Consider the following 26,319-nt stretch of genomic DNA (forward strand, 5'->3'; position numbering starts at 1 on the left):
CGGGCCATGCGAGAGACTTTCAAGATTCCTTCATGATATGGAGTGATCTCCATGCTATCGCATGCTTAAACACCATGGAAATCTATGAAGTCAAAACATGCATAACTCCATGCTGGATTGTGGCCAGCTACTGTTCAATCTGCTTCAAAAGACTATATTGATTAGGGATGGGCACAGACTGGGAAAGCCCAGGTTCAGTTTGGGGCTCGCAAAGCAGGTGGCCCTGAACTGAACCCCTGAGCCAAAACCCCTGCCTGAACTGAACTGGTCTGGGTCCCCCAGTGACACATTCGTGTCACTTCTGGGTCGTGTCAAATGTCGCCCCAGCGCACCCATGTTAACCAGAAGTGACGCATCACTTCCAGATGATGCGGACGAGCTCGGACGGCACCTGACATTACCCAGAAGTGGCGTGGGCACGTTGGGGACTGAACACCTAAACTGAACCACGGTGAGCACTCGGTCGGGGAAGGCTCCTTTTTCAAACTGCAGTCTGGGGTTCACAAACCGGGCAAAGTCCAACCTGGGCTTTGGCTCAGGTCTGTGCCCATCCCTAATATTGATATATGTTCTGAAAAGCCTCTGCTTCTAGGTGCGGAATGAAAATGATTCTTTTGAGATGAGTTGTATCACTTAGAACTATGTCTTCATTAGTTTGGTGGAATCTTACTATCTGACTCCCTCCTGTATTTTCATTGAATATTCCATATTTCCTTTCCTTTATCCCTTAAAAGCTCCGCGATACATAGATCTTGAGCAGTTGAACAGTTTAAACCATATATTATATTGCAAACATACCAAACTCGTGTTCATGTTTCACTCTTAAATACAGTAGTTTAGCGCATATGTGTCTATAATCTACTTCTCCTTTACACCTCTCCCTTTTGTCACTTAAACATACCTGATTAAGCAAATAGCATTTCTTTTTTTTTTTAATCTGCTTTTCTCTTAAAATAGACCAAAATAAAATATACATGTATATATACACAATCGTTATTGAATCAGCATACTCGGAACACAAGAACGCAGCGTAAACTAGAGCAGGCATGTCGTAGATGTATGCTAAGTTCATTATATGTACAATCACTTCGTTTTCTCGCTCAGCTCCTGATCATTGGTTCTAGCATTGAATCCACACAGCCTGTGCGATCCCAAATAGAGTGGCATCTTTCTTAAGTCCATCGAAGTCAATGGGCTTTGAAAGGGGCAACTCTTTTGAGCATAGCACTGTAATTCTCCTGCAGGGAAACTAGAAGCATGAGGGAAGGCTGTCGAAGTACAAGTTTTCCAAGCGATAAACATTCCCTGCATAGTATCCCTTCCCTCAGTCAGAGGTCTCTTAAGGACCTTCGGTAAGTAGAGGAAGCTATCGTTCCCCTCTGTGTTCTTTAAGGTGCTTTTAAGGTGGGTGAGTGTTTGGCGTAGTGGTTAAGTACACGGACTCTAATCTGGGAGAACCGTGTTTTATTCCCCCACTCCTCCACTTGCACCTGCTGGATGACCTTGGGCAAGCCATGGTTCTGGCACAGCTGTTCTTGAAAAAGAGCAGTTTCTATCAGAGCTCTCTCAGCCCCACCCACCTCACCCACCCGTCTCTTGTGGGGAGGGGAATGGAAAGGAGTTTGTAAGCTGCTCTGAAACTCTGAGTAAAAGGCGGGGTATAAATCCAATCTCTTCTTCTTCTTCTTCTCTTTTTAAAGACATCCTGTGGACAATTCTATGTGTTTTACAGTCTTTCACATTCCCCTCGCTTTCCATTTAGTTCTTCGTCATGGGGAATGGACTTATTGTAAAGCCCGTTATCCAAACTAGTTCTCAGCTTATTCCCACCCAATTCAGTCTCATTTCATGAGTAACATAGTTCTACTAATGAGCATAGTTTCGGAAGGTAGCTGTGTTGCTTGACCATAGAACAGCGAGATTCAAGTCCAAGTAGTACCTTAGAAACCAACCAGATTTTGGAGTGTATGAGGGGTTTCAATAATCAGAGCTCCCTTGGTCAGATACATGCTCTCAAAAACTCATGCCCCCCCAAATCTTCTTGGAAGAAGTTGGTTTTTATATCCCTCTTTTCTCTTTGTTATTGAGTCTTAAAGTGGCTTACAATTGCCTTCCCCCTTCCACAACAGGCACCTTGTGAGGCAGAGGGGGCTGAGAAAGTCCTGAGATACCTGTGACTGGCCCAAGGTCACCCAGCAGGCTTTAGGTGTAGGAGAAATGGGGAATCAAACCTGGTTCTCCATATTAGAATCCACCGCTCTTAACCACTACACGCTAGCTCTCTAAGGTGCTGCTGGATTTGAATCTAGGCGTTCTGGTAATGTTAGCTTCTGGGTGGACCCTCTTCCCACCAAAACATCTGCGACTGCCAAGCAGGGGTTAAAATAACGTTGCCAAAGGAATGTTGTTTATAAAGCCGAAATATGATTGATATGGTCCCTGCCAAAGCTGACAAGACAATAACCAGATGGCTTTTGTCTCAGGAGTTACAAACTAACAGTACTGCAGCTAAAACCCAACGTTTATATTATTTTCTTTTTATGGCCGTAAAAGTCACCACAAGGCAGCCTTTACCATATCAGCTCTTGCCCGGAATGGTATCTCTTTATCGTACATCCACACGTGGTCAAAGATTTTGTGATCGAGTCCTCGCAGAAGAGGTTATCAATCGTCTCCTGGGGAACGAGACCCAGTTTTTGGCAACTCGTTCTGGCACGAGGTCAGCTCTCTGCATGTGATGCCGGGTTGGAGCAAAAAAAGTCACCGGGCCCAACTGCGACTTACTACGTGAAAAGCATAACATCGGGAATCAGGCCTCAATGTGTTTTGTAGACATGGACAGCACATGTAACCCTGCACAGAGAGGAAAACAAAGAGTTCACAATCTACAGCAGGGGTCCCCAACACGGAGCCCGGGGGCACTACGGCAGCCCCCTTCAGAAAGTCTTTAAAAAGTAGGCGGGGCCAGGTGGGGCTTTTGCCCAGCAGGGCTTCTGATTGGCCACTGGAGATCTGATGGGCTGTGCAGATTTTTCAAAAGGTTGCCTTGGCAGCAGCTGCCACCACAGCACAAGTTATCTTCACTGTGTGGCTGAAAGTAAGCTGCGGCAGCCATTTTGGTGGCTGGCTTTGCCTCCTGCGGCGGCCATTTTATAGCCGTGTTCATCACACTGTGTCAGGATTCCAAAACTGCCCGCAGGCTGAAAATGTTTGGGGACCCCTGATCGACACAATCTGCAAAGGCGGCAGAGTGAGCATCCGTCACGTTCCTCCTCCGATTATTTCTAGGGTCCAGGGCCAGCAACTATCCCTGGCGAGCAGAGCAGTATATAATTAGTGGCCCATTCAACACGGGCTTACTCTTTCCGCAGAAATAAACTCTTCCCAAGCACCATGGCTGAAGCCACATCTGGACAGCACTGCATAACGGGCTACCGTTGTATTCTAGCAATCAGTCACTTCCTGGGTTGTCTTGTCTGCACAGGAAAATCGAGTTGAAAGTGACTTCTGGAGCTCAGCGTTCAACGACACAAGGATGCAGCCTGGGAAAAATAATGAGGACTTTGAATGAGCGCATTGCTTGGAGACGTCTTCCCCAAACGTGACATAAAAAGCCTATCTACACCATACTCTGGTTTGCTAGCCCACCCCCTTTTCCTAGGGAACTCTGGGAGCTGAAGTTCTATCGAGGGCATTGAGCGACCTCTGATAATTCCCAGCATGCCCACCAAGCACGATTAAACTGATACAAAACCAAGGTCAATTTTTTCAAAAGCAGATACGCCCTCCCATGCCTCCAGGGGTTCTTTTAAATGTGCCCCCAGTTACCCTTAAGTGTAGCAACTTTCAATTCATAATGGAATAGTGGAAGTTTCCTGTAAAATAGGGGCAACAGAATTGCATTAACATTACATTTGCATCAGACCTTTTCATCTTGGATTTCAGTCGGAGTTTTAGAAATAAGCCTGGTGTAGAAATCTACATTTTTTGTTTGTTTTCGAAACCCTCTGCCTCGAATTACTATTGCTCCATGCTTCTTGTGTAACAGACCGTATACCCTAGTTACTGATGTAACTAAGAAAACCAACAATACACCATATGTATTTAGAAAGGCCAACGAAGGGTCAAATGGTCTACGCTGTTTGGTCTAACTGGAGGACAGCGGCTTGGTTCGATTCTTCATCCGATTGTTCCGTTTCTCTGGCAGCCGGCACGTTTCTTTCTTCGTAATACTCCATTCTTCTCTGCCCGGATGCCCCATAATTTTCATCTTCCTCGACGATGGCGAGCTCAATGTTGTTATTGACCACTGCTGCTTCTCCTTCACTCCTGGTTTCTTTTTCGAGGGAATCAGCAAAGGCCTTCCCTTCTTCGGCTGGAGAAGTGGGAGAGACCAGATCGGGGTGGATTTCGGTGAAAGAGGTCTCCTCGTCGTTTGCTGCCTGCTCACCGCTGGCCGCTTCTGCCGGCTTCTCTTCCATTTCTGCGGGAGTGTCTCCCTCGCGAATTTTCTTCACATTGAACGTCAGGGGAGAGACCTTGAAAGATGAACTTTTCGAGGAGGTGGACTTCTGATGGTTAGGGGTGAAGGACTTCTTAATTTTCTCCCTCCGTTCGACAGAGACAATCTTGGTGCCGATCTTATTCATCTTCTTCTCGATGTTTTGGCGGGAAAATGCTTTCTTCAGGCTGTCCACCTTCTTGAGACTTGACCTCTTTATTTTCTCCGCCCTCGACTCCTCCATTTTCTCATCCAGGCTGTCCTCCGCGCCGTCTTCGTCGTGGTGCACCTCGTCCTCAGAGGACAGCTCCACGGTATGCATGGTCTCTTCCAAAGTTTTGTTCTCATCAACAGGCTCTTCCTTTCCCTCGGTAATACTGGGAACGGGATCCTTCACAAACACGCTGGCAGGGATTTCGTTTTCTTCCTGCAAAGAGTACGACATGTGTTTGTTCAGAGTTCGCATGACACCAACTTGATAAACAACACGCAGCCCTGCCTGAACAACATCAATATTTTTCTTTGGGACAATGAGGTAAAGGAAGTTAAACATTCAGTTGTTGCCTCAGTGCATTTAAACAGCAACAATCGCCGACTTCCTATGGAATTGTTCTGTTACACAGGGAAAGACTAATGAGCTGTCAACAACAGTTATAGCAGAATTCATTCTGGGCCACGTTCCTACTGGGGCCAGGGCAGATGGACGATTGCCAACTCCTTAACCATGGTTACGTAATAGAGCAGGATGCAGGATCGCTTGCTCTTTCCTCCCACCCCTTCCCTTTCGGAATCCCGGTTGCGCCTGCCAAACTTAACTGTTAACGTCAGCAGAAAGGTTAAGGCAGTATTCAGACATCGCAAACAAACCAGAGTTTGTTCCCGATGAGCCGGATCCTCCGGCTCACAATCCTCCCTCCTCTCCTCGTGAGAAGTCAAGATTAGAGCTTTCCCTATTGGATCGAATGCCAGTTTGTTCTGATGTCCAAGCGTGGGTATCCAGTTAACAAACCGAAGTTTGTTTCTTTCCCAGGAACATGGATTCAAAATCATGGTTTAATCCTGGTTGGGAATCCCCGTCACTGGGAAAGAAGCAAACCTCGTTTGATGAAATACTCTGGCTCAGATTTCACAACAAACTGAAATGACATCAAACCAAGATGGCTGCAAGCACAGCTCCACATGGGAGGGAAGGAGGGAGCACGAGCGCCCAGGAATAAACCAGATTTGTGCTCATCCCAAACAAATTCGTATTGGTTCTCGATGTCCCAAAGCATACCCCACGAAGTTATGACTCCCCAAAATTGCCATTTCACTGAGGGCATCGAGCCGTTGTTCTGCAAAGGGCAGTGTTACATTTTGCCCTGACCTGGACAGCCCAGCCAGGCCTGATCTTGTCATATCTCAAAAGCTAAGTCGAGTCAGCCCTGGTTAGTTGAACGTGGATGGGAGACCACCAAAGAATTCAAGGGTTGCTACAGCAGCAGGGAATGACAACCTACCTCTGTTAGTCCCTTGCCTTGAAAACCCTATAGGGTTAATTACAACAAACCGGACAACGGTGTATGTAAGCTAAGTAAAACACTAAATCACCATGTATAATTTTACAATTTTTATATCATTTTTATATGTGCGAAGTATAATTTTTTAGAGTATTCTTTTTTAGTAACTAACAAGAACTTAAGTTGTTTCTCTGTGTTTTTTTCTTTGTAACAAGTGTATTACATTAGGGCTGTGGTGGCTCAAGGGGTTAAGACTCTGAACTGCTGACTGGAAGGTTGGCAGTTCAGCAGTTCGAGACCCGAGTTCCGCATGATGGAGTGAGCTCCCGTCTCTGGCCCCAGCTCCTACCAACCTAGCAGTTCGAAAGCAAGAAATTGCAAGTAGATAAATAGGCACCGCTTCGGTGGGGAGGTAACAGCGTTCTGTGCGCCTCGTAATCTAGTCATGCCGGCCACATGACCACGGAAAATGTCTTCGGACAGCGCTGGCTCTTCGGCTTTGAAACGGAGATGAGCACCGCAACCCTAGAGTCGGATTCGACTGGCTTTCGAGCAAGGGAAACCTCAACCTGTACCTTTACTATTGCATTAGGTCCTTGAGTCTAAGATAAGACTTCATTACTGGCTGTAAATATTACCATAGGAGTTACATCATTCTAAATGTACTGTTGAGCTTCATGGTTAATGCTTAAGCCGTATTCTTGTTAATTACTCAGAAAGTACTGCTAAAAATTTATACTTAGCACATATTAAAAAAAAAGGTATAAAAATGGTAAAATTATACACGGTGATTTAGTGTTTTACTTTGAAAACCCTACAGGGCTGTCGCTCACTGGCAGAGCCTCTGCTTGGTCAGCAGAAGGTCCCAGGTTCAATCCACAGCATCTCTAGTTAAAAGGACCAGGCAGTAGGTGATGGGAAAGACCTCTGCCTGAGATCACAGAGAGCCGCTGCCAGTCTGAGTAGACAGTGCTGACTTTGATGGACCCAGGGTCTGATTGGGTAGAAGGCAGCTTCAGGTGTTCATGGCTGCCCTACGTCAACTATGATTTGACAGCACTTCTCATTCCCAGTATTATTATTATTATTTTTAACCAGAACAATTTATTTGTTTTCAATCACAAAGAGTAACAACAAACAGTGACAGTTACAGTCATCCACATATCCTACCTAAACTTTCAAATGTACCTGTAAATAAAGGTTTCACAGAACAAGGCCATAAAGGTCGTAGTTACATTAACCCAATAATAACAATTTATACTTTGCGTTATAAATAGTTTTCCAATCAAAATCGTCAAAAGTGAGTTTTTCAATAATGGGATACCATTTCCCAACAGGACTAAGTATTTCACATTCATTTTGGTCTGTGGTGTTATAAATAGAAATGGTATCATACAAAAAACATCTCCAAACTTTATAAAGCCACACATTTACAGATGGAGGAACTTTATCCTTCCATTTCATCGCTATAGTGTTCTTCGCACTCACTCCCAGTATTATAATATTTCCACTGACTCAAGCTTTCCCCTGCTGGTTCCCCTATCAGTGGAGGATTTGTGCATCTTGAGTTAACTAGTGTGAGGCCCAGTAAGCATTACAAGTATCTGAGGAGAAACAGGGGTCGTATAGACAGTCCTGCATTTCACCTCTGTATGCCCTGATATGCAGAGGGATTTCTGAGATAGAAGTGGTCAGTGCTCTTTGACCTAAAAGAAGAAGAAGAAGAAGAAGAAGAAGAAGAGATTGGATTTATACCCCGTCCTTCACTACCCAAAGGAGTCTCAGAGCGGCTTACCAACTCCGTGAGGTGGGTGGGGCTGAGAGAGCTCTGACACAAACTGCTCTTTTTCAAGGACAGCTGTGCCAGAGCTTGTGACTGACCCAAGGTCACATCAGCAGGTGCAAGTGGAAGAGTGGGGAATCAAACCGGGTTCTCCCAGATTAGAGTCCGCGCACTTAACCACTACACCAAACTGGCTCCCTTTTGTTCAGGATGTGTTCCTTACCAGAAGTATTACTCTTGGGACTTAAAATGGAAGAAGTGAATATAACAAAGAGGACTCTGATGTGGTACTTGATTACAACTGCTAGAATGACTTATGCTCAATGTTGGAAACAAGAAAAAATACCGGAGATTTGGGAATGGATAAAAAAATTACTTTTTATGGTTGAAATGGACAAATTGACAAGGAAACTTAAAAATCAGGAGGCGGAAGAATTCTTTGCTGACTGGAAAGACTTTAAAGAGTATTTGGAGAAATACTGGGATGTGAAATTTTTTTTATTTTGCTTTGATAACTATTAAGGTTATAAGAACTGTGAAGTAGTTGAAAGTATAGAAATATTAGTTTAAGATAATGTTACCTGATAGGTGTAATGATAAAACAATGGATAAGTGAGGAGAAAATGGAAAATCTGGATGGGAGGTTAGAGCCCTGGGGGAAGCCTGAAGTGGGGGGGGGGGGAGGATAGGAGGGAAAAGGGTATAAAATGAATAAAAGGGGGAAATGTTTTTAAGTTGGAAATGATATTATATCCTGATAATAAAAATGTTTGACAAAAAAAAAAAAAAGGATGTGTTCCTTCAGCGCCACGAGTTCAGGGGAAGGCACTTTTCACCTGCTCGGATGTGCTTCTCCCTGCCCCCCCCCCCGGTGCCTCGGATACTCATCACTGGTTCAAGGGCTTATCCCCGATGGACCTGGACATTTGTTCATGATTCTGAGCGATGGCATCCCTCATTCAGACGCACACACCACATCCTCTATGTATCCGTAAGCTGTAATGGAACCGCAAAAATGGTTTTTTGCCTGTGAAGTGGGAAGTAGGGCGAACCGGGGGAGGAACGAAGTAGTCATAGCACTCTTGAGCTGGGGTTAAAGAAAGGACAGACATAAACTAGAAGCAGGTCCGTAGATAATGCGGGGCCCGCGGGGCCCAGCCCCCTAGTGTTTCTTCCGGGCCCCTTCCTTTGCTGGGCTGGCCCCAAATTGAATTAATGTAATTAACTTTGATTTAATTAACTGCGCCCACCGTGGCCCCCTCCCCCCCAAATCCCTAGCTACGGGGCTGGTGGTTAAGGTTGCCAGCCTCCAGGTGGGGGCTGGAGATCTCCTGCTGTTCAAATTGATCTTCAGACTACACCGATCAGCTCCCCTGGAGAAAATGGCTGCTTTGGAGGGTCAAGTCTCTGGCCTTCTCCCCTGCTGAGGTCCCTCCCCAAACTCCGCCCACCCCAGGGTCCACCCCCCCCAATCTCCAGGTATTTCCCAACGCAGAACTGGCAGACCTACAAAGTGTTAGATCCCAGCCAGTGTTCCCTCTAAGCTGAGTTAGCGCGAGCTAGCGCACAGTTTTTGTAGCCTCCGGCTCACACGTTTTGGTATTCGCTCAGGAAGGGATGGCTCCAGAGCAAACTCATTGATGCAGCAGCCAGACTGCATGAGTAAAACAGGCTACTGAGGTTGGGAACCTGAGGTATAACATGATCTGAAGCCACCATATATGGAGTCCGGCCACCGGGACAATACTGTCTTCCCTGAGTAGCAGCCCCTCTCCAGGGTTTGAGGTGGAGATCTTACCCACGACCTGCTACCTGATCCTTTTTAACTGGAGATGCCAGGGATCGAACCTGGGACCTTCTGCATGCCAAGCAGATGTCTTGGCCCCTCACTGAACAGCAAAACATTTTTCTGCCACGCCAGCGATCATCTCTTATCCTGATGAGGGTTCACACGCTACCCAAAAACACCTCTGGGATACCACGATACATACGTAAGGAGGATATGTGAAGAAATAAATAAATAATATTGGTGGAGACTGGATAAAGAAACACACAAGCTATCATTGAACTGGCGCTTCATCCTTCCTCGGCTTTAGTAAATATTTGCCCCAGGAGATATTTGCATAAGGACTCCATTAGCATCTTTTTAAAGTGCAGCCCAGATAAACACTGGAGGGATTCAGCCTCCCCACTTAGAACATGATACCCTAGGGCAGTGATGGCAAAGCTTTTAGAGACCGAGTGCCCAAACTGCGACCCAAAACCCACTTATTTATCGCAAAGTGCCAACACGGTAATTTAACCTGAATACTGAGGTTTTACTTTAGAAGAAACAACTCATACATTAACTTAAGATGATCCAAAGTAAGGAAAGCAATCCCAAATGCTTTCATTTACTTAAAATTATTTGGCAGAGAATTTGACACTTTAATGATGGTCTGGGCCTGGCTGGGGCGATGGCATGTGTGCCCACAGAGAGGGCTCTGAGTGCCACCTCTGGCACCTGTGCCAAAGGTTCGCCACCACTGCCCTAGGTTTTGGGATAAAGGATTACATGAGGGGAGAATGAATGAGGGACTGAAGTTTCTCCGTCATGGCTGTAGAAATAGTGTCTACATGAGAGGCGCAGTGGTGGTGGTGGATGGGAAGTATCATCAAGTCACAGCCAACTCATGGCGACCCCAAAGGGTTTCCAAGGCAGGAAGAAGAAGAAGAAGAAGAAGAAGAAGAAGAAGAAGAAGAAGAAGATATGATATATACCCCGCCCTTCACTACCCAAAGGTGTCTCAGAGCGGCTTACGAACTCCTTTCCCTTCCCCTCCCCACAACAGGCACCCTGAGAGGTAAAAGAAGAAGAAGAAGAAGAGATTGGATTTACTCCCTGCCCTTCACTACCCAAAGGTGTCTCGGAGCGGCTGACAAACTCCTTTCCCCTCCCCTCCCCACAACAGACATGCCTGTGAGGTAGGTGGGGCTGAGAGAGCTCTGACAGAAACGGCTCTTTTTCAAGAACAGCTCTTATCACAACTACGGCTTGCCTAAGGTCATCCAGCCATGTGCAAGTGGAGGAGTGGGGAATCAAACCCGGTTCTCCCAGATTAGAGTCCACACACTTAACCACTACACCACTACAGAGCAACAGAGGTGCAGAGGTGGTTTGCCATTGATTGCATCTGCGTCATGACCCTGGTATTCCTTGGAGGACTCCCATCCAAATACAGAGAGAGAAGAGATTAGATTTATACCCTGCCCTTCACTCGGAGTCTCAGAGCGGCTTACAATCTCCTTCCCTTACTCTTTCTACAACACACACCCTGGGAGGTAGGTGGGGCTGAGAGAGCTCTTTCGAGGACTGCTCTTGAGAGAACAGCTCTGAGAGAACTTGTGACTGACCCAAGGTCACCCAGCAGCTGCAATTGGGGGGGGGGGAGTGGGGAATCAAACCCGGTTCTCCAGATTAGCGTCCACTGGTCTTAACCACTACACCAAGCTGGCTACGGCTGACCAAATTAGCTTCCAAGATCTGACAAGTTCGGGCTGGCCTGAGCTATCCAGGTCAAGATAACAAGGCAACGGGATAACACAATGTCGCCCAGCTAAATAGCCTTCACTTGCGGACTGCTCAGTTCTGACAATGTGGCTGACAATGGACAATGATGCCGGACAACCTGTGAAAAGATTTTTGGCCCCGACGTTTGTGTCATTTTAAAAAAACAAAAAACATTGACGCGAAGAATAAGAAGATGATCAGAGATTTCTCTCATAACAACTAATAAAATAACATATAAATGGCGAACTGTTATAAGCAAGAACTCTACAAGTATATTGTGATACTAACACTTATTGTACTGACATTTTTATGAACAGAGTAAAGATCTCCTCCTCTTGGGTTTTAGTTTAGTGTGGTTTCTTTTCTTTATCCCTAGTTGTAGTCCCTTTCCTAATATTTCTTTGTAGTTTTGTAGTCCATTGCAAAATAAAAGAAATATCCCTCTGGGGATTAAAAAAAAAAAAAAACGAACCGAAAAACAAATATCCCCTGTGTTTGCTAGATCAAGATGGGCGGCCGTGTTAGTCTGTCTGTAGCCGTAGAGAAGAACAAGAGTCCAGGAGCCCCTGAAAGACTAGCAAAATCTGTGGCAGGGGAGGAGCTTTTTTGTATTGGTAGGAGTGAGGAGTGACTCACGAGAGTCCCTACCCCAGTGATGGCGAACCTTTTAGAGACCGAGTGCCCAAACTGCGACCCAAAACCCATGTATTTATCGCAAAGTGCCAACACGGCAATTTAACCTGAATACTGAGGTTTTACTTTAGAAAAAACAACTCATACATTAACTTAAGATGATCCAAACAAAGTAAGGAAAGCAGTCCCAAATGCTTTCATTGACTTACAATTATTTGGCAGAGATTTCTACACATTAATGATGGTCTGGGCCTGGCTGGGGCGATGGCCCGCGTGCCCACAGAGAGGGCTCTGAGTGCCACCTCCGGCACCCGTGCCATAGGCTCGCCACCACTGCCCTACCCTGCCGACATATTTTGTTAGTCTTTAACAGGGCTTTCTTTGTAGAAAAAGCCCAGCAGGAACTCATTAGCATAATAGGCCACACCCAACAGCAGGAACTCATTAGCCTATTGGGCCACACCCCTGACAGCACAGCTCATTAGCACATTAGGACGCACCCCCATGTTACCAGAAGTCTGGTCATCCAGCCACACCCACCCTTTGCTTGTTATTCTGTTTACCTTGTTTGTTGTCAAAACCCAGGGCTTTTTTTTGTAGCAGGGACTCCTTTGCATGTTAGGCCACACACCCCTAATGTAGCCAATCCTAATGAGTTTCTGCTGTTGGGTGTGGCCTATTATGCTAATGAGTTCCAGCTGGGCATGGCCAACTCCGGAGCCAGCCAGAACTCCGTTCCTGTGTGTTCCTGCCCAAAAATAGCCCAGGTATTTTCCAATCCAGACTTGGCAACCCTAACTGGGCGAGGCCAACTCAGGAGCCAGCCGGAACTCCGTTCCGGTGCGTTCCTGCCCAAAAATAGCCCTGGTTAAGGTGCTCCTGGACTCTTGCTCTTTTCTCCCGTTTTTGCTGTGAGTTCAAAGAAACGCATAAACATTTCAACCTAAAAAGAGCGTGGCTTGAGGAGGCAGTTGGTCACCCCACGTCGGTTTCGTTCTGAATCGGTTCCCAGAGCAAATATAAAACCCACACTGGTGAGAGGGTCTGGCGTAGCTAATACAGAGGCATCGTTTCGCAGCAGCTGGTCAGACCAGGTCTTGGAAGACCCAGTTTCAAAGCCGTGAATCCCACTGGGTGGCCTTGGGGAAGAGCCAGTTTGGTGTAGCGGTTAGGAGCACAGACTCTAATCTGGGAGGACCGGGTTTGATTCCCCGCTCCTCCACATGCAGCTGCTGGTGTGACCGTGGTCAGTCACAAGTTCTCTCAGAGCTGTTCTCTCAATGGCAGCTCTCGAAAGAGCTCTCTCAGCCCCACCTACCTCATTGGGTGTCTGTTGTGGGGAGGGGAAGGGAGAGGAGGTGGTAAGCCGCTCTGAGACTCCTTTGGGTAGTGTAGGGCGGGGTATAAATCCAATCTCCTCCTCCTCCTCCTTCTACTCTCAATAGCTCTCTCAGCCCCACCTACCTCACAGAGTGCCTGTTGTGGGGAGGGGAAGGAAAAGGAGATTGTAAGCTGCCTTCGGGTAGTGAAGGCCGGGGTATAAATCCAATCTCCTCCTCCTCTTCTTCTTCTTCATTCCCCACTCCTTTACTTGCAGCTGCTGGATGACCTTGGATCAGTTACAAGTTCTCTCAGAACTGTTCTCTCAAGGGCAGTTCTCGAGAGAGCTGTCTCAGCCCCACCTACCTCACAGGGTGTCTGTTGTGGGGAGGGGAAGGGAAAGGAGATTGTAAGCCGCTCTGAGACTCCTTTGGGTAGTGTAGGGCGGGGTATACATCCAATCTCCTCCTCCTCTCTCTGCCTAACCCACCTCATAGAGTCGTCGTGAGGATGAAATAGAGAAGGAAAGAAACCACATTTACCGCCCTGAGCTCCTTCAAGAAAGGGCGGAACACAAAGGGTGACTTTTTCCAAACTCTTTCCTGTCCAAACAGCATCATTATGTCGTGGGAAAAACATGAGTGTGTGTCATGTATAGAAATACTCGCAGATAAATATAGTTTCACTGGCTCTGAACTCTGACCAAATCTGGAAATTCTAGTGATTCGTTACATTGGGTCACTTCGGTTCCCTCGTGTGAGGATTTTATGCGGAGAGAATTCTACAATATCCACACATACCCTGGCCAATTCCTTGGGCGTTTTCTTAATTCTGGGAGCCGTTTCAAAATACTTCCCGATAAGGAAGAACACGGCATGTCCTACCTCCTCCGAAATATGTTACGTTGGGGGGGAAAAAACAACACTTTGCACAAATTTATCATGCAAGTTGTTCTAGGCAAGGGACAATCTGGCCCTCGATATCTTCGATGGAGATAGTTTTTCTGCCTGCCGGAAAGAATGAGAAACGGAGAATGGCACGGATGTTTTCACCACGACTGCAACATTTAAAGCGGTATCCACCCTGGGCCTTGGACGTGTGTGCGTATAGTCCTGTCGAGTCTCAGCTGACTTATGGCGACCCCGTAGGGCAGTGGCGGCGAACCTATGGCACGCGTGCCAGAGGCGGCACTCAGAGCCCTCTCAGTGGGCACGCGTGCCATCGCCCCAGCCAGGCCCAGACCGTCATTAAAGTGTGGAATTCTCTGCCAAATAATTTTAAGTAAATGAAAGCATTTGGGATTGCTTCCCTTACTTTGTTTGGATCATCTTATGTTAATGTATGAGGTCTTTTTTCTAAAGTAAAACCTCAGTATTCACGTTAAATTGCTGTGTTGGCACTGTGCGATAAATAAGTGGGTTTTGGGTTGCAGTTTGGGCACTTGGTCTCTAAAAGGTTCACCATCACTGCTGTAGGGTTTTTAAGGCAAGTTTCAGAGGTGGCTTTGCCATTGCCTGCCTCTGCATCCCAACTCTGGGCTTCCTTGGTGGTCTCCCATCCAAGTACCCACCAGGGCTGACCCTGCATAGCTTCTGAGATCTGAGATCAGGCTAGTCTGGGAGATCCACGTTAGGGTGGGTCTCGGATACCCCGCGTATCCCACATGTAACACCCTTATTGCTAAGGCCCAATCATGAATCCCCGACCTGTGTGCCATCTTCTCTGAAGTCTAGATTGCCTTTTGACAGTTAACAGAACATTCGCCGTCGCCGTCTCATGCTTTTCAAATTCACCACCCGTCGACACTGAGACAGACCAGAGAGCCTCGCCCATCGAAACGGGCTATTAAGACGTTTCTTCGCGAGCAGAGTTTTAACCCCCAGGGGTGATGGAGTTTAATTGGGACTGCATGATTCTCCCTGCTGTTAGGGTAATGCTGATGGTTTAGTTTGCATTTCCCCCCCTTGACGATGTATCGCTTCTTTAAACATATTGTACACTTTGAGAACAAAAGCACTTTGTGGTGGCTGCAAGACAAGCCGACGTTTCATAAGAAGAAGAGATTGGATTTATACCCCGCCCTTCACTTGGAGTCTCAGAGTGGCTTACAAACTCCTTTCCCTTCCCCTCCCCACAACAGACCCTCTGTGAGGTGGGTGGGGCTGAGAGAGCTCTGACAGAAACTGCTCTTTTTCAAGGACAGCTGTGCCAGAGCTTGTGACTGACCCAAGGTCACACCAGCAGGTGAAAGTGGAGGAGTGGGGAATCAAACCCAGTTCTCCCAGATTAGAGTCCACGCACTTAACTACTACACCAAACAGTCTGCTTCTGTTAGAGTTGCCAAGTCCAACTTAGGGAATTCCTAGAGATTTCGGAAAGGGTAGGGCCCTCAGTGAGGTACAATGCCACAGAGCCCACCCTCCGAGGTAGCCATTTTCTCCAGGGGGACTGATCTCTGCTATGTGGAGATCAGTTGTAATTCCAGGAGATCTCCAGGCCCCACCTGGAGGCTGGCAACCCTGGCTTCAATAGATGTATGAAGTGCTACCCTCAGTTGGCAGAAGTAGAAATAAACTAAAGGGTCACAGGGAAGGCCTGGCTGGCAAAGAAAGGTGTGGTTTTGAGAATCTATCTGGGTTGTTAAGGGGACAGTAAGTCCTCAGATATTTAGTGAACAGTTGTTTGCACATCAAGAACACACTGAATGCTGCAAACGTGAATCTTACGACCGCCATTTGATTGACCAAGTACTGGGATACCTATTTATTTGCTTAATTACTTTATGCCCCACTCTTCTCCCCAATGGTGACTCCATGCCTACATTTTATCCTTACAACAACCCTGTGAGGCAGGTCAGGGGGAGGCAGGGTACACATGAACACACATGAAGCTGCCTTCTACCGAATCAGACCTTTGGTCCATCAAGGTCAGTATTGTCTACTCAGACTGGCAGCTGCTCTCCAGGGTCTCAGGCTGAGGGGTCTTTCCCATCACCTCCTGCCTGGTCCTTCTTAACTGGAGATGTCAGGGGTTGAATCTGGGCCCTTCTGCATCCCAAGCAGATGCTCTGCCACTGGGCCACAGCCCAAGGCCACCCAGCAAGCTTCTGTTGGTGGAGCAGGGATTCGAACCCAGGTCTCAGATCCTAATCCGGCATTCTAACCATTACGCCACACTGGCTCTCAAGGCTGGAAGCAGAGGGGCGGGACGGACAACCAAAGACCGGAAGGATCCAATAGGAGAGAAGTTAGTTGATGGGGACCTGAACAACCCCCAGGCTCCATGACCCTGAGGAGGCCTTCCTAAGGCAAAGCGAAACAGGTCATGGAGGACACACACTGGCTCTTGCTCCTGAGGAGCAGGGTACTTCACCAGGGTGAGGGAAACCTCCTTCCCCTTGCAGTCTGAGGCCTGTGGAGGGGTAGAGTTGCCAGGCATACTTACCCTGCCGGCGGCGGGGTGGGAGGGAGCCTTCTGGGAGCGGGGAGGGCGGGCCAATGTCGTTGGTAAGATGACAGCATGTGGAAGTGACGTCATCATGTTGGGGGCGTCGTATGGTGACGCTCTAGCATTTTGGCCCAAACTCTATGGTGACCATCGAGTTTTGGGCCAAAATGCTAGAGTGTCGCCACGCGAGACACCCCCAGCATGATGACATCACTTCCGCGTAAAATCACTGTAGTGATGATGTCATGCAGACAGGGCTGTTAGGGGGTGGGGCTCTCCCTGCTGGCCAGCTGGGGATTGGAGACCCTGAAATCGGGGAAACACCCCCCCCCCCGGAGCAGGGGTCTGGCAAGGATCTGCTACACCCGGGCAGCTCTCCAACACTAGCCCTGAGAGACGCAGAGGGTGCTGGGAAGGCTTTATTAAAGAAGCAGGTCTTGCGCAGGGAATTCTGGGAGTTATAGCTTGATGGGAGGCGGTGCAGGTCTCTAGCCTCCTCCCAGGGTCGCCGACTCTGGGTTGGGAAATTTCTGGAGATTTGGGGAGAGGAGATTGGGGAAGGTGGGGTTTGGGGAAGAGAGGGACCTCAGCAGGGTTATCGTCCCAGAGAGTCGTCCCTCAAAAGCTGCCATCTTCTCCCGGCAAACTGATCTCTTGTCATCTGCAGACACGGTTGTCAACTCTCCAAGTGGGGCCTGGAGATCTCCCAGAATTAGAACTGATCTCCAGGCAGTAAATTTCTCCATGGAGAAAATGGCTGCTTTGGAGGGTGGACTCCATGGCATTGTACGCCACTGGAGTAACCCCGAGATTCCGCCCCCCCAAATCTCCCCATATTTACTGACACAGAGCGGCTTACAATCTTCTTTCCCTTCCCCTCCCCACAACAGACACCCTGTGAGGTAGGCGGGGCTGAGAGAGCTCTTTTGCTGACTGCTCTTGAGAGAACAGCTCTGAGAGAACTTGTGACTGGCCCAAGGTCACACCAGCAGCTGCATGTGGAGGAGTGGGGGAACCAAATCCGGTTCTCCCAGATTAGAGTCCGCTGCTCTTAACCACTACACCAAACTGGCTCTGGGAAGCCCCTCCCTTCCCAAAACTCCACCCTCCCCAGTCTCCTCGCCCGAAATCTCCAGAAATTTCCCAACCCAGAGCTGGCAACCTGAGACATGAGATCTGTACCACCTCCCTTCAAACTATAAATCCTGGAAGCAATTTTTCTCCAAGGCCACTTTGGCTGGGGATCCTGGAGGGGTTTTTTGTCATCTTCTGGCCGTGGAACAGCGGTCACTAGCCGTATGTGTGGGGGGAGGTATTTGTGAATTTCCTGCACTGTGCAGGGGGTTGGACTAGATGACCCTGGAGGTCCCTTCCAACCCTAGGATTCTATGACCGGAGAGATGGAAGGGACTGAAACACTGACCACGATGCGAAGCCTCGAAAACGAGGCTCACGCTGAAGCGACAGAAGGTAGAAATAAAAGCTGCAGATGGAACACATAAACGGTATGCTAATGTCAGGGGAAGTAAAGTGAAGGCAGGAACGTGTCGTAAGAAAAAAAAAGCAATTCTGGAACAGGGTGAAGGGGGCAACATCCGCAAACGAGAAAAAAAAAACCCCAGAAGGAATCTCTTTCGAAGGAAGAGGAGTCTGCTGAGGCCCAATTAAATCCCTCCTTTCGGAATTTTTGAATACGACTTTGTGTTGGGAAATACTCAAATGTTCCTAAATGGCCGGTTCCAGAAGTTGGCTATGCTCTTAGCGGCACACTGGCCTGGCTTTGCTTCCGAGAGTCTAGCAAGGCCGGCAAGATTTGTTTTTGTGTTGCTTTGTTTCCCCCTGTTGCCATTAGCAGTATCTGCCCGTTCCCGTCCGCTTTTATCACCGTTGCGCACTCGGTTTATCGTTACGAACCAGATAGCGCTCTAGAGGTGAACTTCCCACTCTGAGGGAAGGGATGGAAAAGAAACTTTGGAGACGGAGCGGGACAGAGGGGTGGCGTGGGGGTGCAGAACGTGGAACCAACCGCAATACACCCAAGATAGAATGTAGCCTTTTACTCCCTGGAACAGAAAAAGCGATCCCCTTTGCCAGAACGGTTTGTTGGAGGAAAGGTTACAGGGGCAGGGGTGCCCCAAGAGAAGTCCACAAAAGTGCCGCAGATGTCAATTTTTTATACTCGGTTTAGTGATTTCAGTTTTTAAACGATAAATCTCCGTCACCTCCACAAAGGAGGGAAGACGGCATGGCACACTGGATCCCGTCAGATCTCGGAAGCTCAGAAGGGTCGGCGCTTGGGTGGGGGACCACCAAGGAAGGCTCTGCAGAAGAAGGCAATGGCAAACCACCTCAGCTTCTCCCTTGCCCCCAAAGCCTCTTGCTGGGGTTGCTATAAGTCTTGGATGGGAGACCACCAAGGAAGACTCTGCAGAGGGAGGCACTGGCCAACTACCTCTGCTTCCCACTTGCCTTGAAAGCTCCTTGCTGGGTGTGCCGTAAGTTGTTTGCGGAAAGCAACAGTGGGAGGGCTTCTAGAGTCCTGGCCCCACTGGTGGACCTCCTGATGGCACTGGTATTTTTGGCCACTGTGTGACCCAGAGTGTTGGACTGGATGGGCCATTGGCCGGATCCAGCATTGGCTTCTCTTATGTTCTTATGTACAAGATAGAGATGGGGACTCTCGGTCTGGGGCAAGGGATGCTCTGTATTCTTGGTGCTTGGGGGGGGGCAACAGTGGGAGGGCTTCTAGTGTCCTGGCCTCACTGCTGGACCTCCTGATGACACCTGGTATTTTTGGCCACTGTGTGACCCAGAGTGTTGGACTGGATGGGCCATTGGCCTGATCCAACATTGGCTTCTCTTATGTTCTTATGTACAAGATAGAGATGGGTCTGGGGCAAGGGATGCTCTGTCTTCTTGGTGCTTGGAGGGGGGGGCAACAGTGGGAGGGCTTCTAGTGTCCTGGCCCCACTGTTGGACCTCCTGATGGCACCTGGTATTTTTGGCCACTGTGTGACAGAGTGTTGGACTGGATGGGCCATTGGCCTGATCCAACACTGGCGTCTCTTATGTTCTTATGTACAAGATAGAGATGGGGACTCTCGGTCTGGGGCAAGGGATGCTCTGTATTCTTGGTGCTTGTAGGGGGGGGCAACAGTGGGAGGGCTTCTAGTGTCCTGGCCCCACTGCTGGACCTCATGATGGCACGTGGTATTTTTGGCCACTGTGTGACCCAGAGTGTTGGACTGGATGGGCCATTGGCCTGATCCAACATTGGCTTCTCTTATGTTCTTACGTTCACTATACACATAAGAACGCAACCTGACCAATCAGGTTTTTAACTGGGAAGGATACTCTAAGACAGGTGTCCCAAACCCTTTTGAGCCTGTGGGCAGTGTTCCCTCTAATCGCTTGCTCACCACTTTAATGCCAGTAGCTTACAAAGTGGAATTTTTGCTCACAGGACTCCACAGCTTAGAGGGAACACTGGTGCACACCTTCCTGAATTCTGAAAAGTGTGGTGGACGCAGCCGCAAAATGGTGGCCACAAAGAAAGATGGAATTTGGAGCAGACTCTCTCTTCCCGAAACGCTGCTGTTGCCAGGTTCTCCTCCCAAATCTCCAGGAATCTCCTAACCTGGAGATGGCAACGCGATGTGGGCGAGACCTTTGGAAATTTTTTACTTTGCCATCCAGAATGTGTGGTAACTCTGTTTGGAGCACCACACTGCCTGGACTGCTTGAGAAAGAGCAAACTGGTAATGCAGAAGGATGATGATGATGAAGAAGGATGAAGAGGAGGAGGAGGAGGAGGAGGAGGAGAAGATAGGATTTATACCCCGCCCTTCACTCAGAGTCTCAGAGCAGTTTACAATCCTTTCCCCTCCCCACAACAGACACCCTGTGAGGTAGGTGGGGCTGAGAGAGCTCTCTCAGGAACTGCCCTTTCAAGGACAGCTCTTGTCAGAACTACGGCTTGCCCAAGGTCATCCAGCAGCTGCAAGTGGAGGAGTGGGGAATCAAACCCGGTCCTCCCAGATTAGAGTCCGCGCACTCAACCACTACATTAAACTGGCTAGACGCTGTCTGGATGCTATTAAAAAACTCTGTTCTAGCTTGGAAGCCAAAGCTGAGGGGAAAATACCTACGCATAGAAGCAGCTGTAACCACGTTTCACCTGGAAGGAAATCCCTCTGTTTTCAGTTGCAATTATTTTCAAATAACTGTGCTTTCAATTTTGGCACTAATTTCTCTTTTAAATTTTGACTGTAAAAAAACAGGGTATCCGTTACCTTTATTTAGACTGCAATCAAAAGCTTATCCTTCGGTCGCATTTCATTTGGCAAAGTTAAAGCGTAGCGATGGCTGTTTTAATTAGGATGCATTCAATGCCATTTAAAAAAAAAAATCACACGCACGCAGTATTCCACTTAAAGTTTTAAGCTTGCGAAATGTCTTGGCGAGAAAAGCAGTGTGTGGCAACAAACCATGAGGAGAGCGATGGAAAAAATGTCTTCATCTTCCACTTGGCGTATTTAGTCTTGGGATATTTTCCCCACTATACAAGAAGAAAAGATAGCTGGAGTGGCACCTTAATGAACAAGAGAATATTTCTTTTGTGAGGCAGTATCTAGGGTTCGAAAGCAAGAAATTGCAAGTAGATAAATAGGTACCGCTTCGGTGGGAAGGTAACAGCGTTCCGTGCGCCTTGGTGTTTAGTCATGGCGGCCACATGACCACGGAAACGTCTTCGGACAGCGCTGGCTCTTCGGCTTTGAAACGGTGATGAGCACCGCAACCTTAGATCCGGATTCGACTGGCTTTCGAGCAAGGGAACCTTTACCATTTATCTAAGGTTGCCAACCTCCAGGTGGTGGCTGGAGTTCGCGCGGTAAAACAACTGGTCTCCAGGTTACAGAGATCGGCTCCTCTGGAGAAAATGGCTGCTTGGGAAGGTGGACTCCGTGGCCTAATAGCCCACAGAGGCCCCTCCCCTTCTCAAACCCCACCCTCCCTAGTACCCATCCCTCAAATCTACGGGTTTTTCTCAACCCAGAGCCGGCAACTCTTAGTTGTATCACTCGAGTTACCGCTTATTTAGTACCTCCCTCACAAAGGTTCTCTGCATGTGGAAAGCTAGTATGTCAGGCAAAACCCTGGCGCCTGTCTACAATCCAAAGTGGTACAATTACTATTATCATTATTACACTTCATTTATACCCTGCCTTTCTTCCCAACGGGTTTCCAAGGTGGCCAAAATTGTTCTCCTGTCCTCTGTTTTATCCTAGAGTTTCCAGGTCTTACCAGTGTACCGGTGGGGGGCTCCAGCCTGGCTGCTGGGGACGTTCAGGGGACACTCCAGCATTTGGGTAAAAAACTCTATGGCCACCTGACTCTATGGTCGGGTAAAAAACTCTATGGTCACCACAGAGTTTTTACCCAAGTGCTAGAGTGTCCCCTTGCACGACATGCCCAGTGCAATGATGTCACGTCTGGATGACGTCATCGTGCTGGGCATATCGGGGCATATCAGTTTGGTGTAGTGGTTAAGTGTGCGGACTCTAATCTGGGAGAACCGGGTTTGAGTCCCCACCCCTCCACCTGCACCTGCTGGTGTGACCTTGGGTCAGTCACAGGCTCTGGCACAGCTGTCTTTGAAAAAGAGCAGTTTGTGTCAGAGTTCTCTCAGCCCTACCCACCTCACAGGGTGTCTGTTGTGGGGAGGGGAAGGGAAAGGAGTTTGTAAGCCGCTCTGAGACTCCTTCGGGTAGTGAAGGGCGGGGTATAAATCCAATCTCTTCTTCTTCTTCTTCTTCTGTTCAGGGGCGGGGCTCCCCCCCCCCAAAGCATTCCCATCAGAGGAATGGCAACCCCTATTTTATCCTCACAACAACCCTGTGAGGGAGGTTAGGCTGAGGGAGTGGGACTGGCCGCCCAAGGCCACCCAGCAGGCTTCCACGATGGAGGGGGGATTTGGATCCCACACCAGGACTGGGCTAATATATTTTAATTGGTTTACGGTGGTAAAAGTTCCAGGGGCCCTCATTAACTACCCGGTCCTCTTTTTGTTTGGGGAAATCGCAACTTTTTGCAGCCGTAATCACTGATTTTAACACGTGGCGGCAGTTTTGTCTGCCCAGAGAAGCAAAAAAGAAAGCCATTAAAACTCCTCATATCCCATCGCCCTCTCTTGCTCTTTCATTTTGAGATCAAATATTTACCAACTGCCATGTCCGGAACGGGTCTTAATTTCAATGCACCGGCTGGCTCTAATTTAACGAGAGTTTTCTGTTCCCCCACATGTTATTAAAAGAGTTCATTGTGTTGTGTGTGTGTGTGTGGGTTGTTTTTTTTTTTAAAAAAAACCTGACCGTATTCCTTTCTGCTCTGGATGGCAGCGTGAGTTGGTTCATTTGCTGAGTCTCGGCGCACGGCTGGCAGAACGAGGCTTATTCTGAACCCGGGTCGGTACAAAAAAAAAAGACCTGTGCAGGTCATGTGGTTCCAACCGAGCAGAAAGGGAACAGTGCCAAGGATTAATCAGGCTCTGCGAACAGCCATTTCAGTGTTTTTGTTAGGCTTCCGCGCCGCCCGCGTTTGTAACAACTCTGAATCTTGCGGCCATCTTGGAAAGAAAACAGGAAGGGGCCAAGAAGAAAAAACGATCCAGGGAATCTAGAAGAGACCGCCACAGGCCTCTGGAGGGCTGTTTTTTTTAAAAGAAGGGAGATAAGCGTATGAGATTTTTGAAAACAATTCAGAGCAGTGTTTTAAGGGAAACACTGGCGCTTTCACACACACTGAGTAACGCAATGTCCATTCACGTTCAATGCACATTGCGACTGGATGCTACTGCGTGAGACGGCAAAACCCACTTGCAAGCGGTCTCTGAGGTGGACTGAAACTGCATTATTTAGCACGTGTGAAAGCGCTTAACCAGTCAGTGGGTACAGGTGGAATTTGAACAGCAAGATGTGGTGGAAAGTGCCATCAAACCATAGCTGACCTATGGCGACAGAAGAAGAAGAGGATAAGAGTTGGTCTTTTTACCCTGCTTTTCTCTATCCGAAGGAGTCTCATTGTGGGTTGCAATCGCCTCAACTTCCTCTCCCCACAACGGGCCCCTTGTGAGGCAGGTGGGGCTGAGAGAGTCCTGAGAGAACCGGGACTGGCCCAAGGTCACCCAGCAGGCCTCATGTGTCTCAAAGCGGCTGACAATCGCCTTCCCTTCCTCTCCCCACAACAGGCCCCTTGAGAGGCAGGTGGGGCTGAGAGAGTCCTGAGAGAACTGTGACTGGCCCAAGGTCACCCCAACGGCCTCATGTGGAGAAGCTGTGGAGAATCAACCCCGGTTCTCTGGATTAGAGTCCACCGTTCTTAAGCACTGTACCACACTGGCTCTCAGAGGCGGTTTGCCGTTGCTTGCCTCTGCGTAGCAACCCAGAACTTCTGTGGTGGTCTCCCATCCATATGCTAACCAGGCCCAACCCTGCTTAACGCCTGAGATCTGACAAGATCAGACACAGGTATTTTATTAGCAACTGGGGCTCAGGGAGAGCTACGGTATTGTACAATGGCCAAACATTTATCTGTCTGCAGAAATTAATAAGAACATAAGAAGTGTGCTGCTGGATCAGACCAGGGGTCCATCTAGTCCAGCATCCTCTCTCACACAGGGGCCAATCAGTTCCTCTGGAGGGCCACCAACAGGGCAGAGAGGCCGAGGCCTTCCTAAGAACATCAGAAGAGCCCTGCTGGATCAGACCAGGGGTCCATCTAGTCCAGCATCCTCTCTCACACAGGGGCCAATCAGTTCCTCTGGAGGGCCACCAACAGGGCAGAGAGGCCGAGGCCTTCCTAAGAACATCAGAAGAGCCCTGCTGGATCAGACCAGGGGTCCATCTAGTCCAGCATCCTCTCTCACACAGGGGCCAATCAGTTCCTCTGGAGGGCCACCAACAGGGCAGAGAGGCCGAGGCCTTCCTAAGAACATCAGAAGAGCCCTGCTGGATCAGACCAGGGGTCCATCTAGTCCAGCATCCTCTCTCACACAGGGGCCAATCAGTTCCTCTGGAGGGCCACCAACAGGGCAGAGAGGCCGAGGCCTTCCTAAGAACATCAGAAGAGCCCTGCTGGATCAGACCAGGGGTCCATCTAGTCCAGCATCCTCTCTCACACAGGGGCCAATCAGTTCCTCTGGAGGGCCAACAACAGGGCATAGAGGATGAAGCCTTCCCCTGATGTTGACTCCTGGCTCTGGGATTCAGAGTTTTAGTGCCTCTGAATGTGGAAGTCCCCCTCAGTCACTATGGCTATTAGCCATGACAGACCGCAGCCTTAGTACAATCCTCCAGCTCATTTCATGTGGCTCTGTCACTCTCTTCTCTGCAACATTCCCCACTGCTCTGACCATCCCTTACCCCTCTCTCATCCAAGGACTTCCCTTCCGTTTTCATTCACCTTAGCTGTACCCAGGCCTGGCAACCAGCGGGGGATGGGAGGAAGCAGGTGCTTTCCACTGGAGGTGCATGATCGTTGCCCCCGTGCAATGATGTCACCTCCTGCTCAACCCGGAAGCACCGGGTTCGGAAGGAAATAGAGGGTTAGGAAGTTGTTCCTGAAGCAAAAATCTGGGTAGATACAGGCAACCAGGGGTTATTTCCTTCAGGAGCGCACAGGAGTGGAGCTCCGGCAGTAAAGAGCCCAGGGGGCGGGCACATGCAACAAGCCCCACCCCCTGCTCCCAGCAGCCCTCAGTCAGAGCAAGAAGCAGCCAGGTAAGCTGCAGAGTCCCCCCGGTCCAAACAGTCCAGTGGCACCTTTAAGACCAAGTTTTATTCAGGTCCAAGCTCTCCCTCCTCTGTGAGGACAGATCTGCATGTCCCCCCCCCCCCAATAGCTAGCAATCCAAAACAGTCCAGTGGAGCCTGAGCGGTGGGTGTTGCCGTCTGACACACTTCCGGTGAGGTCAGGGGGTGTGGCATATGCAAATAAGTTATGCTAATGATGAGTTATGCTAATGAGCTCCTGCACCTCTTTTTCTATGAAATGACCCCTGCAGGCAACCATAAAGCAGCATTTCTGTTTGCTCCTAATATGTGTTCCTCCTTGGATGAGCTTATGCTTCTGTTGCCACCTCTGGGTCAGAACATTCCTAGAGATTTGGGGGTGGATCCTGGGGAGGGGGGGTTTGAGGGAGGGGGGGGACCGGGGTATAATGTCCTGGAGGTCCACCTTCCGAAGTGGCCGTCTTCTCCAGGGGATCTGATTGCTGCTGTCTGGATATCAGCGGTGATGCTGTGAGATCTCTGGCAACCCCAGCTGGTGTAGAGGGGGCCCATGCAATTAGTAAAACACAAGAGGGGGACTCGCGATACTCGCGGGGGTGGGGAGAAGAGCTCCGTCTCCTCTCCCCCCCGCTCGTTCTCCCCCAGGCGGCAGCGGCGAGGCCGCCCCCCGGCTCCGAGGCGGAGAGGCCTGTCCTCCCCCCCCTTTGCCGGGCTCAGCAGTGGTGGCGGCGGCCAGCGAGGCCTGTCCTCCCCCCCGCCCGCCCGCCGGCTCCGAAGAGGCGGGGGCGGCAAAGAAG

General features: G+C 49.0%; 1 protein-coding gene across 1 annotated transcript in view; it reads right to left on the minus strand.

The window, feature by feature from the left end:
• Positions 1–3,160: 3,160 nt before the first annotated feature.
• Positions 3,161–26,319, minus strand: part of SDPR (serum deprivation response) — a gene marked incomplete at its 5' end in the record, with an annotated part of 43,640 nt that continues 20,481 nt past the window's right edge. Inside the window, one exon of the mRNA XM_015416532.1 lies at positions 3,161–4,928. Coding sequence (XP_015272018.1) covers positions 4,134–4,928 — 795 coding nt within the window. The remainder of the gene's footprint in view (positions 4,929–26,319) is intronic.

The sequence above is a fragment of the Gekko japonicus genome, unplaced genomic scaffold (assembly GCF_001447785.1).
Source record: "Gekko japonicus isolate JY-2015 unplaced genomic scaffold, Gekko_japonicus_V1.1 scaffold2859, whole genome shotgun sequence".
Taxonomy (NCBI): Eukaryota; Metazoa; Chordata; class Lepidosauria; order Squamata; family Gekkonidae; genus Gekko; species Gekko japonicus.